The sequence below is a fragment of the Macadamia integrifolia genome, chromosome 14 (genome assembly GCF_013358625.1).
Source record: "Macadamia integrifolia cultivar HAES 741 chromosome 14, SCU_Mint_v3, whole genome shotgun sequence".
NCBI lineage: Eukaryota > Viridiplantae > Streptophyta > Magnoliopsida > Proteales > Proteaceae > Macadamia > Macadamia integrifolia.
This window is the reverse complement of record NC_056570.1, coordinates 20,985,916-20,999,403: the sequence shown is the minus strand read 5'-3', so window position 1 is coordinate 20,999,403 and position 13,488 is coordinate 20,985,916. Positions and strand designations below refer to the sequence as shown.

Below are 13,488 nucleotides of genomic sequence, written 5' to 3'. Positions count from 1 at the left end.
AGAAGTTTCCGCCGTTTCAAAAACTGGGGAAGATGGAAACTAATACGGTCCACTTTCTTTTGAACCAGAATCCTGGTCTGAATCGGATTCTAATTTTGATCCAGAACCAGAATTAGACCCCTCCACGTCATCAAGTAGGGTACTTCTCTGACACAACTCTCTCCTGTGCTAATCCCACATTTTTTGAAATAGGAAGATTTGGATTAGCCAAATTCAAATTAATTTGAATCTCATCTTCTTCTACGTTTGGTAACTGAGGAGAGATAATATTTGGTGAGTGTCCTGAGGATCCGTTTCCCTCTTTAATAGGTAACTGCCCTTTATTATTCAAATTCTAATTTGAAAGAGGTGGATTTGAAATATTTCTTTCCAAAAATGACCTGGAACCACCCAATGAGTCACCCCTGCCCGAGTCAACTCCATTTTGTTCGTATACCGCACCTGGTACCCTTACATTGTCACGAGCACCCTGCTTTTCATCCTCAGCCATTTTGAGTCGACAATTATTTACTTGATGACCCATCTGCTTACAGAATCCACACTTTGCACAATTATCTTCATATATTACTCGTTGGGGAAAGCCAAAAATCTTAGTAGTACCTAGTTTGAAACTCTCTACCAGAACCTCCTCAACACGAGTAGCAGCTTTCGAGCTATCAACTTCAATCAACACTCGGGCAAAGTATCCCAAGATACCTTGTCTGGTATGATTATCCAGGGCAACCTGACACCCTATCGCCTTCACAATAGAGAGAAGGACATTGTCATGCCAGTATTCCAAGGGAAGGTTTGGAAAGCGAACCCACACGAGCTTTGTGAAGGAATTTTTTTCATGGATGTTAAAATTTGGTTTCCAATGTTGAAGCCGAATTAACTGTCCACGCACACGCAAAGGGGTTCTTCTCCAAATAGCTGCCTTATTGCCCTCACATTGAAATTGAAAAATTACATAGCCTTTTCCCAGAGGGTGCATCACAACCCCTTGACTCAATTTCCAGTTATCTCTTGCCTGTGACATTAATCATCCAAGGGTAGAAGACGAAAATTTACAAGGCCTATGAGAGCAAACCTGAAATTCTATTGCTTTGCTTCATAATCATTCTGTGGTATGACGATCCTGCTAATGTTTCCTGCTTGAATCGGCTCTGAGAGTGAATCAATTGCAGGCCATGAGGTGAGACCTACACCCCTTGCATAAGAATGATTAGGGGCATTCACCTCCTACCCCTGAGGAGGAGGTCCTCGATCCAAAGCTTCGCGAGCACCATTATCCCTATCACCACCTCCAGAGTGCCTCTTTTCCATCCACAAAAAATTTCCTCCAATAGGTCTAGTACACTTTAGCTCCTCAATTGCAAGAGATGCATAGGTAAATTTTACCTTAAAATTCAGGTTTCTGGATGGAAGGAAATCGATCATTGACCATGAGAGAGCGCCACTAAAAAGTCTAACAGTACCATTGGATGCCCAAAAGAGAGAGAGGATACAAATGACCTTGTAGAAAAAAATAAAGATATATCACAGACGTGTGTGACCGATTGGCAAACTTCCATTCTGTGGTTATTCGATATCTGTAACAATGATGTTGAACCCGTGTGTGACTCACATTAGCATTTCTGTTTACCCAAAAAAAAAAAATACCCCCACGAACGGATCTGGCTCCTCTCTTGAGCGCTAATCGCCCAGATTGGTCCATAGCTGCTTAGGTGATTGACATGTGTCTCGATGTTGATTTAAAAGTTCTCAGTGTGGAGCCTCTACTCTGATCGATAAAAGCACAACCGTTGAATCAACATCTGAACACATATCAATCGCCCAAATAGCTATGAGCATGAAAGAGAGGATCCCAATCCCCTATGGACACAGATCCGTGCACAAAACCTACTCCCTAAATTTGCTAACTATGGTTAATACTTAATATGACCATGAGTCTTAATTAAAAGAGTCCGGCCGACCCGTTAGAATCGGCCACAATGACCAAGGCAAGTTTATGACCGTTTGAGACACAACCATTTAAATAAATCAGTTGTAGTAAGATTTTAAACTTTAAAGCACTTGGAACCACTCTGAATCTCACTTACTCTTATCTCGTTTTCTCTACTTTCCTTGGAAAATCGATTGATCAATCGAAAATTGTAGCTGAAGTTTGGTTAGATTTGATCTTCCGAAATCTAAAGCATCTTGGTAAGGCCCATCTCTCCCTTATCAGTTTGGTTCCTAGTTTTGATTCTAGGTATTAGGGTTTTACCTGAAATCTACCCTTTTTTTTGGTGCGTTATAATCTTGTAAGGTAGTATCTATTGACTTTGTGAAGTCAGAAAGCAATCTGGCGGATATATTCACAAAGCCATTGCCTACAAAGATTATACATGATTTATCTAAAGGAATGAGCTTAAGGCATGTGACATAAGTCATGTGATGGACACCCAACCTATGTGAAGAGGATTTTTCATGAATTAGATTCAAAGGATGAAAATGAAGTTGCCGGATGACTTGATTTGTACAACTATAAATCTCTCATTCTAGTTAGATAGTAAAGTAGCATCACCACAAAGAAAAGAGGATGAGTTAAACTCTTAATTAGCCATAGCTCACAAATGTGAGGGTGTGTAAACTATGGTGCACACAATAGGCTGACTTAAGTGGATGTAGGGGGGTGAGGCCGCCCTCCGATGAGAATTTTATAGGCAAACTTTCTAAACATCCATAAAACCAGGATAAGGGATAAGAACAGCTCTTATTAAAGGGAAATGTCCATTTTATAAAGGGATTGAAGATAAGGTCGACTGGTAGGATATGGCTGGTAAACTAGTCGGCCACAACGATGAGGAAAGGTTCAAGAAATTTGACTTCACCCGTACTCTGTAGCGTAGTTTATCAGACCTAATGCAGGTTCAAGTTCTAAAAACACCTATAATGACGTATCCTATAATGTCTAATACGCTCACTAAGCTCATTCATGTTCTTTATCGGAATTTCAAAACTTGTGGGGGATTGTTGTATTAATATAACTATTTATTTTATGGGAGAGGGATGGGAATGCTAGCAGGATACCTAGGTATTAGGTATGCTAGCTACTTGAGAATGGTCGGATTTAATTTATTTAATCTCTATCGTTGGATGTTCACATCACTTTATAAGGGAAAGTGACCTGAATTTGTCAAAATACACTATTAAACTCTGAATCATACTATACTATTTGTGTTGGGAGATTAAAATACATATACTCTTTACATCATGGGTATCTTAGACAAGCTTTGGGACGACATAGTCACTGGACCTCGGCCAGATAACGGCCTTGGCAAGCTCTAGAAGGAGTCCAACTTTAGTTTCCGATCCAATTCTGAGAAGGGTATGGATTTGATTATTTTTCTTCAGTAGCTTATGGATTGTCTTCCAAATCTTTCGTATTTTGATTCTGATTGCTAATTTGTTTGGGCCTGTTTTGGTTTACAGAAGTGGTGGAGGGAGGGAATGGGAGATTGTATGATGATGATATGACAGAGGAGGCTATGAGGGTTACGTGTAGCATCATGATAGTAAAGCCTCATGGGAATTATGGATCACAGCCAGTTTCATCGGCCGGATCTACTCCTCCGGTATCTCCATTTTTCGATAAGCCTGCGATTTCTTGTCTTTTATTTTTTTATTTTTGGTCAAGATAGTACTTCATTGAAAATTATAAGTCGTGGAAAAACACCGAGCAGAGACAAGAGGCAGATTTACTTGTCTGTTGTCTTGACTCATTCAACTTTGAAGATTAAATTAAAGTTAAATCATCAATCATTGATGGACCACATTACGAAATGGTGTAACGTAGTACCCAGATTAGTAGTAATTGAATGTTTAATTTATTTTATTGGGGTTGGATTAAATAAAAAAAAAGATTTATTGATGGTGGTGGTGGGCAGAAAGTAGGGGATCGAACCAGTTTCGACGGAGGTCAATGTCGGATGCGTACGAGAGAGCAGCAAGGGATGATGGAGCCAGGAGCCCTCTTTCTCCTTACGATTTGTGAATATGAGTGAGAGAATAATTGACTTGACGACGAAGATGATGACGATGATAATGAGGGCTCGTTCTACATATTTTTTACCATAGATTCGAAAATACTCACTGATTCAAACAAGGTGGGCTCTTCAAGCCAAAACTTAGTGCCCACAGAATTCCTCCTTCTATTAATTTTGAAACTATCTCCAGCTTACTTTCTCCCACTAATTGGACACAGATATAAGTGATTCTTCGGCTTTCTGTTAAGAGAGCGAACCAGGTTCAAACATGCGATTTCTTCTTTTATAAGCTGTGAAGAGAAGACCAACAATAACCTAACAGGCAACCTCTTCTTCGAGGTTCGGTGAAAGGATATAATCTTCGGTGTGGTTCTTGTCACAGAAGTAAAGGGTTGTGGAACTTCTTCACAGACCAACAACGAACTTTAGACGTTAAGATATTAGGTTCTCTGGAGATAAAGTGTTATGTTTTATTTTATTTTCTTCCTTCAGATTATGTGTTATGTTCCCAATACCAATGTCAATTATGTATGACTGTACAATTGACACATCTGAACTTATACAATTTTATAATATTTGTACCTTCATTTGTATATGCACATTTGTACACATACTACAACTCCTCGATGGTGCGGCTTAAATCTATTTAATCTAATGGTCCATAATCGCTAGCACACCTAATTCCTAGGTGACCTGCTAGCATACCTGTCCTTTTCCCTTATTTTATATTATAAAGTTTCAAAATTGTGACATATTTCTTTGTTTTAATTTTTACTTTCACTTTGAACTTTTGGGTCTTGAGCTCAAAAGTGTTGGAGGGAAGTTTTTGAATGAAAAATTAAAAAAAACACAAAAGCGAAGCCAAAGACTTGTCTTTTAGGACAAGTTGTTTAGTCCCACATTGGAAGTAGAGGAGTGGGAGTGTGTGTATATATATAGGTTTGTTACTTAAGGGTGCAAGCCCTTTGGAGAGGCACTCTCCCTTGTCAGGTATGTGTGGGGGGTTCTTGGGGTGCTTTTGAATCGTGTGCATCGAGCCGGGCCGGGTTGGGTTGTCATATGAAGGATTCTTATCTTTTTACACCACACCAATTTTGAATTTTTAAAATTCAAATACGTATAGGTATATACGTAGACACCCACCCATATGTACAAAGACAGATCTGTACATATACAAAGGGGTGTCTATACATGGACAGGTGCCTCTATGCAGTGTATAGGTAGCACCCATATGAATCTATATACTCTGTATTTTGTTAAGAATAAGGGATACGTTTTTGGCATTTATCCTCTCCTTCTCTGCTCTCTGTTTTTTTTTTTTGTTAAAAGGTGCTATTATTAAAATAAAAGGGGAAAATACACCAACAGAAAAAGAAAGGAAACACAGCCGAGACCACTAGAGAAACTTGCTCTCTCCACCTTCGGCATGGCCATCAGCAGAGAAAGCAAGAAACACCCTAGTAGAATTTGAATCTATGCCTGTCCATTGCATCATTTTCAATCTCCATCATAATATGACTTGGGAATGTCACAGAGGTTTCTGTGATTCCTGATTTTGAAGCCTTCCTTGCCAAATAATCTGCAACCACATTTGCCTCGCAAAAACAATGAGAAATTTTCCACGAAATAGAGTTCAAATAGGGGAGAATAGCTCTCCATCGTTGGAGCACAAACTATGGGACTTGGTTCTTCTGCACAGCAGACACCACACCAGCAGAATCTGACTCAACCCACACTTCTCTCACACCATATCTCTTTGCCATGATCAGACCTTCCAAAACCGCTTCAAACTCAGCCTCGAATATTTTTTTAATGCCTAAATAAATACTAAAAGAGTTGCAAATCTGACCCTCTTTGTTACAAGCAATGCCACCAGCACCTGCCCTTCCTGGGTTCCCCAGAGAACTCCCGTCTACATTGATTTTAAACCAATTTGAATGGGGTTTACACCAATGAACTTCTAGAGGCAGAATATACTTAGGGGCCTCTACATGTAACCTCAATTTCCTGCAGCATGAGAGATCGTTGATGCTCTTCACTTCACCCTTCGAACTACCCAAACAAAGACCAAGCTCATGGTAAATTAATTCAAAAATATGCGCATCGGATCGAGCCTTGTCCTCATGGCTTCGTCTATTTCTCTCCCACCAAATATTAGTGGCAATGATTGAGAAGCTCAGTAGCCATGGGTTTTTTAAGTTTAAGATTCTTGCCTTGGACTTCCACCATTTTATCAAACCTTTATAGATTGATGCATCGGCCAAGAAATCCCAAAACAAGCACAGAACCTTTCCCATATGCAAGTTGAGTATGGACAGTGAATAAATACATGGTCAATGCCATCTTCATCTTGGTTGCAAAGGAAGCATCTCGATGCCATCATGATGCCTTTCGCTTTGATCAGCTCGTAAATTGGGAGTTTCCTATGAGCAAGCCGCCATCCTAGGGTAGAATACCGTGGGGAAAGACCTTTCCTCCAAATCAAAGAGAACCAAGGAACTTTTGGGGATTTTTCTCTAATTTCATCCCATACAGAAGCCGTAGAAAAATTCCCCATAGGAGATAATTCCCATGCGCAGAAGTCCTCCATCTGATAAGGGCAAATAGCTATCTCCTTGATAGAGTTAAAAATATTATTTAGAAGTTTAGACTGTACTATAGGGAAGTTCCATTGACCATCCTGGATAAAATCACACACTTTGGCATTAGTATTAGGGGGGGAAAGGTCCATAGTCTGTATCTCCTCCATCAGAGATTTAGGTCCCCACCATTTATCCTTCCAGAAGTTTGTCAAATTGCCATTGCCAATAACCCACCTCTCGTACTCTGACACAAAATCCCATGACTTCTGAATCCCCAGGGCAATTGATGAAGGCCTGCTTCCCTTGGAAAATTTACCATCCTTCTTAACAAATCTTGCACGAAGGAAGGAACTAGCATTCGATTTCCCATGTTTAATTCTCCAAACCATTTTACACAGCATAACTTTATTTGAATCTCTTAGCTTCCTGATCCCTAGTCCCCCTTCATCTTTGGGCTTGCACAGAGTATTCCACTTCACTGTAATTGCTCTCGTACTTTCCACCTCCCCTGTCCATATAAAGTTTCGCATCCATCTCTCCATAGTAGCTAGAAGAGATGAGGGCCACCAGTATACAGCAAAATTGTGAGTAGGGATGCTAGAAATCACAGATCTGACTAGTTCTGTTCTTCCCGCCATTGAAAGAAGCTTACCCTTCCACCCTGCAAGGCGCTTCTTCACACTGTCCATAACAGGCATGAGGGCGTTTTTTTTTAATCGACCCTTAAAGATTTCAACCCCTAAATATTTTGTAGGGAAGCTACAACTTCGAATTCCCAAAATATTAGAGATATTCTGCCTCCTTCCTGAATTAATCTTGCCGAGGAAAAGCTTACTTTTATCAAGATTGATGCATTGACCTGAAAATTCTTGATATTATGTCAAAAAAATTTTTAGATTGTTGACATACCTCTGGGAAGCATTGGTGAATATAAAGATGTCATCCGCGAACAAGATGTGCCCTAGGGTTTCAGGTCCTCTTGGACCCTGGATTGGCTTTATTTGGTTCGACTGGATTAACCCCTTCAATCCCCGAGATAGAACTTCTTCTGCGATGATAAACAGCATCGGCGAAATCGAATCACCTTGTCTCAGGCCTCGTTCCACATTAAAAAAACCTTGCGGGCCTCCATTAACTAGAATTGAAATCTTAAAAGATATTAGAATTTGGTTGAGCCAGCCTATCCATCTCTCAGAGAAACCAAATCTATGCATAACCTGAAAGATAAACTTCCAGTCAATTGTATCATAGGCTTTCCTGATATCGATTTTTATGCCGATACTCCCTCCTCTGGTGGATGAGAACATCAAGTTCGCAAGCTCTGAAGCAACAATAATATTATCATGGATAATCTTTCCTTTTTGGAAAGCGCCTTGCTCATCAGATATTAAATCTGGGAAGAAGAGGCTCCAACCTCAATGCCATCAACTTTGTAATAATTTTGCAGAAGAAATTTCCCATGCATAGGGGGCAGAAGTTACCTAGGTTATCAGCCCCATCTACCTTCGGGATCAGCACAAGGAAATTATTGTTCACACCCTGCGGCATGTAGCTTGAGCTGAAAAAATATCTGACCGCATTGCTCACTTCTTTTTCCACAATGTGCCAGCATCTTCTGAAGAAAGCCCCAGGGAAGCCGTCAGGACCTGGTGAACTGTCCGGATCAAGCTCCCACACAGCCCTTTTAATCTCTGCATCACCAGGAAGGGCATCCCAAGTGGTAATGATCAACTTGGTTCAAGATCAAGGGAATGTTATCCAGTAATTCCTCATGCTGAACAGTCGGGGTAACTTTGTGAAAATTCTCATAGAAATCAACTATGTAGTTCCCTATTTGGATGGGATCATCAACCATAGAGCCGTCCTGCTTCTTAAGTGATCTAATCGTGTTCTTATTCCTCCTCATTTTTGTAGAAAGGTGGAAGAATTTGGAGTTTCTATCACCAAATTTCAGCCATCTAATCCTTGCTTTTTCAGCCCACATTTTTTCATGATTCTCCATGACCTTAATCAGGGTAGTCTTAGCCTCAGCCTCCAAGGCAAACAACTGATCATCCATACCTTGTATATCAATCTGCTCCTGAATCTGAGCTAGATCCCTCTTTGCCTCTTCCAGCGCCCTATCCAGGTGAGGAAAAACAGACCTTGCCCAGTCTCTGATCACACCCTTAAGCTTTTTAAGCTTATTGACAAGGACATAGATAGGAGCTCCCGAAATCCATTCCGACCAAGAATCCGCCACCACTCTATCGAAGTCGTCATGATCCATCCAGAATCGGTGAAATCTAAATGGGCAATTCTGAGGCCTCTGACTATATTCAGACATAAGAAGCAATGGGGCATGATCAGAACCAATACGTTGAAGAACATATTGAGAACAATTCTGAAAACTGTCAAGCCATTCTTCGTTACAGAAACTTCTGTCCAGAACCGAACAAACATTTCCACTGCATCGATTGTTTGTCCAAGTGAATTTTCTACCAATCGAGGGAACCTGAGACATGGAGCAAGCATCTACCATGGCTCCAAACTCCGCTGCAGAGCCTAGACTAAAGTTCCCTGGGCCTCGCTTTTCATGAGAGTGAAGAGTGGCGTTGAAATCACCCATCATCGCCCACGGGGTAGGAACCAAAGGGGAATCAGCCGCCAAAAGCGTCCATAAAATTCTTCTCTCTGCTCTGAAGCAGCTGGCATGCACAAATGTCACCTGTATTCGATGGGCCCCCCAAGACATGGAGGCAGTTATGTGTTGCTCTGAATTAGAGACAACCACGGGCACTCTCAGATTGCGCTTCCAAAGAATCCACAGGTTAGAGACTCTATCTGCTCTATGATTAAAGATAACATCGCTATGAAATCCCAATTTATTAAAAAATAGATTCGGGAAATCACTCACAGAGATCATCGGCTCTACAATGCACAGAAGGTCTGGGTCCTTCTTAATTATAATGTCCCTCAAGGCACGTTTACCGAACGCCTTTCGCATCCCTCTGATATTCCAAAACAGGATCTTCATAAAATCACCTATGGAGCACAGTCTCACGGTCAGACCTTGACGCCTGCCCCATCACTGCGATTGTCTTCCCTTTTCTACTTTCTTCCTCTGCCCTGCATATGGAATTATCCAGTTCCGCAATCTCTTGGTGTTGAATAATCATCTTGCCTCCTAAGTATTGAGATGACGCCATGCTAGAGACCACATGAACCTCCTCGCCCCAGTTCTGAGTTCTCCCACTCTTGCCACCTCTAACTTGGGTTCTTCCTGCACGACCAGCGGTATACGACACTCTATTCTTACGAGGGCATAATTTACGCTGCACCTTCTCACTCCCCGCATTTTCTGGCACACCTACCATGATCGGACCAGCAGCCTTATGCATATTTTCATCCTCAGAAGCCTGCGTTTCCTTCTCAGAGGAAGAGAATTCGGATTCAGCTGGGTCTGATCCATATTCATATCCACCTTCACCAAGTGGATTATCCACCATAAGCGGATCATTGGTATTACTAGTAGGAACATGAGATATTGGGAGGAATATCTCCAAATCACCTTGATTCCTATCCAGATTACCTTCCAAAATTGGAGGGGAATCTCCCATTAGAGGATTTCCATTGTTTATGGTATTTTCCTTAAAAAAAAGAGGCGGAATATTTCCTTCCAAATTAGCCCTTCCAATGTCACTGGAAGCATCAGGATTTGCCACCGGTGAGAGCCGCCCACCCTCTGTCCGGCCAACACCTCCTTGGTCCAGAGTCACAGCTGCATCTCCCTTTAAGCCTTCATCGGACCTCTCCTTACCTTTTTTCTCCCTACATTGGTTGATAGAATGACCCAGTTTTTTACAAAACAAGCATCTACCAATCTCGTCTTCATACAAGATTCTCTGCTTAAATCAGAATAGAGTGTTCGTTCTCGGTTGCTTTCTCTCCACCTGGATCTCCTCCACACAAGAACCCCCAAGTTCCACCTCTACGAGGATACATGCATAGCTGCCCATAGTGGCGTTCCTCGTCCTACGGTCTATCTCCACAGGGCGGCCAGAGGCCTTGGCCATTGATAGCAAAATTCGCTCATGCCAATATTCCATAGGAAATTCAGGATAGCGAATCCACACTAATTTAGTTTGGGTTTGGTCATCGTGAATACTAAATTCTGGGCGCCACCGCTGAAAACGAATGACCTGTCCCTTCACCTTAACTGGACCTCGTTTCCACATGGATGACATGTCCCCTTCGATTTGAAATCGGAGAAGAATAAAGCCTTTCCCCAAGGGAGCAGAGTTACTCTACCTTTCAGATTCCAGGCTTCCTTGGCAGCACTTCACACATCATTCATCGAAATAAATCAAAAATTGACTCTCCCGATCAGCGCAAAGTTGAAACTTTGCAGCTTCTCCTCATATGCTTCCTGAGGGATAACTACCTTAGTGAGGGGCCCTACATGAATCGGATCTGGTAGGTTCTCGATGTTCGAAAGGGATCTCTTCATCACCGTAGCATAGGATTTCTCCCTCTGGACAATCCCGCCATCCCTGAATACAGGTAAAGCCTCGATGGTAGCCTCCACCTAAGGCTATGTCTCAGTCCCCTTCTCTATGTTTCTGTCAGAACCTATTTCAGTCTCATGCTGTACGCTAGGGGCCTCCCCAGGATCCTGGAGGGTGTGATGCCTATGTACAGCCGACCAAAAATCAGTGATTTTTTTTTTGTTTACCTCTATCCGGCGGCCGATCCCCATGGGATCCCAGAATTCCCTCCGCCTCAGAGGTACACTCTCCTCTGTTGTTCTTGGTATCCATCCTCCTCTCCATTGGTCCTCTGCTCTCTGTTTAACCATTGCATAAAACAGTATTCAAAACTATGCTTAATGAGCCTAGCCTTTCTCTCCCAAAGGATCAAAGTCTGTGTACAATTAGACATAGATCACAGGGTTGCTTTATCTTGGAGATAAAACGTAGGAATCCCCATTTGTACTGGTATAGGGGACATTTCAGACCTTAAGGAGAGTGTCTTCTGATACGACTCAACACAACTTGGTTCACTTGCTTCATCGTTACTGCATCAAAGGTTATTTTGCTGTATCATTGAAATACTGCCATCTATACAGTGATCTTATACGGGTATTATTTTCTAACAACATAGAAAAATGATGAAAGTTGTGGTGAACCAGTTGGGTAGGTGGAGGTGCTACTAAAGAACCTAGATTACCTAATCATGTGAAGGGAAAATTAAAGCTCTTGTTTATTTACATCACAAGAGAAAAAAGAGAAGTGACGCGTATCAATTCAAAATTCCTGAATTCAGTTTACTAGCTCTTCTTCTCTCGTCTTTAGTTAGGCATTGTCATTGTTGTTATTGGAGGAAAACAAGTCTGAAGCACGAAGGGATGCCACATATATTGCCCACATCTGTCGCTTCTCTCATAGCAATTCTCCCTCAATATCATGGCTGGATGAAGCGACGCCACGAGAGACCTCCATGAGTTCTTCTCTACAACAAAAGAGAGAGAAAGAGAGAGAGAGAAGGTATCTGAGAGAGTGATGGGGGGTTTCACACATAAGGCCTCTGTTGCCCATGAAATATACCCTCTTATGTGTAGCTTTGATATAAATATGGATAGCTCATGAAATACTAGTTGGGGGTTCAATCCAAAAGCTATTGAGGTATTAAGTGAAGAAAACCCAATGGAATATGGCGACACATTTAAGGTCCTAAACAACCGATGTGGGCCTATATGTCTATACTCCTAATATCTTAATAACCTACATTATTTTATTTAGGTTCAACAAAAATATTCAAAATTTTATTTAAATTTAATGGGTTCAGGCTGTTTATGAAGATTCCAAGTATGGATGAATGCGAGGATCCATGCTAAAAGAATGATGAGTGATGGTTAGTTAAAATAAAGTGTTGACTGTCAACGTGACGCACCACTACAGATCACAAATCAGCCACATGCTTATAACGACAAACTATAATAAGGTACCGAATATTTACCTGACATACTACATAGATTGGTCAAGCTAAAGCCTTCTACATACATACATCCATCACCCAACCTACTTTTATGAGAAAAAGAATGAGACAACGAATTCTTGATAACTCCACTAAATATGCATTTTAGGTTCAACAAATGACCTAATTATAGATTCAAGTGGCATGAAGAACAAGGAGTATTGAAGGGTATTGAGTACATTTACCTCTTTATAAATTTGACCGATAATTTCCCATTACAATCTAAGTTCATTTTATTTACTTTTTCTTTTCTTTTCCACACGGTGAAATAGGAAGATCTTACTTTAGATATTAAGGAGAGTTTTTTTTTTTTTTTTTGAAAAGTTCAGATAATATTCTAAGCAATATAAGAGGACACAACCTTCTTTACTTTCATAATTCTATATTACACAGTAGTTGCAAACGGGTAAAGTTCCAAGAGGAAAGTGCCAAAACTTGCGATTTGCCCAGATAGATGAGAGTGAAATGGGCTTTTCTTGATAAACAAGGAAGTAAAAAAGATAAGGCCAGATTTCCCATTAAATTGGCTTTGGAACATCTTATGAACACCGTCACAGGCCCATAGTAACCATTTTTATTTCTTAATTTCTTAGATTTTGCCTTCTTTAGGGAAGGTGGGTGGTATGGTCCATGATCCACATGAACTAATTTGAGCAACATTTAACCCAACCTGTGCCTGAATCCTCTGGTACAAATGGGGGGGGGGTGGGCTTGGGTTTGGAGGGGAGAGATCGGCTCGTCTCCAACGACTCACGCTCCAACGAGCGTCCAATGACCACGTAGATGGTCGAGACGATAAATTCAACGGATGTAAATCATGCGACCCAAAGACCTACTGAAAACCTTCATCTGGGAGAGAAACCCACTCCAGTTGAAGCTTG

At 41.2% G+C, this 13,488-nt stretch overlaps 1 protein-coding gene across 1 annotated transcript; it reads right to left on the bottom strand.

Moving 5' to 3' along the window:
* Positions 1–8,288: 8,288 nt before the first annotated feature.
* On the bottom strand, positions 8,289–9,578 carry LOC122060706. The gene has a single exon (XM_042623817.1). The coding sequence runs from the start codon at positions 9,576–9,578 to the stop codon at positions 8,289–8,291; it is 1,290 nt and encodes a 429-aa protein (XP_042479751.1).
* Positions 9,579–13,488: the final 3,910 nt, after the last annotated feature.

Bases quoted from the DNA above. Each gene is read 5' to 3' on its own strand.
- LOC122060706 (XM_042623817.1), bottom strand. From the start codon at position 9,578: ATGCGAAAGGCGTTCGGTAAACGTGCCTTGAGGGACATTATAATTAAG.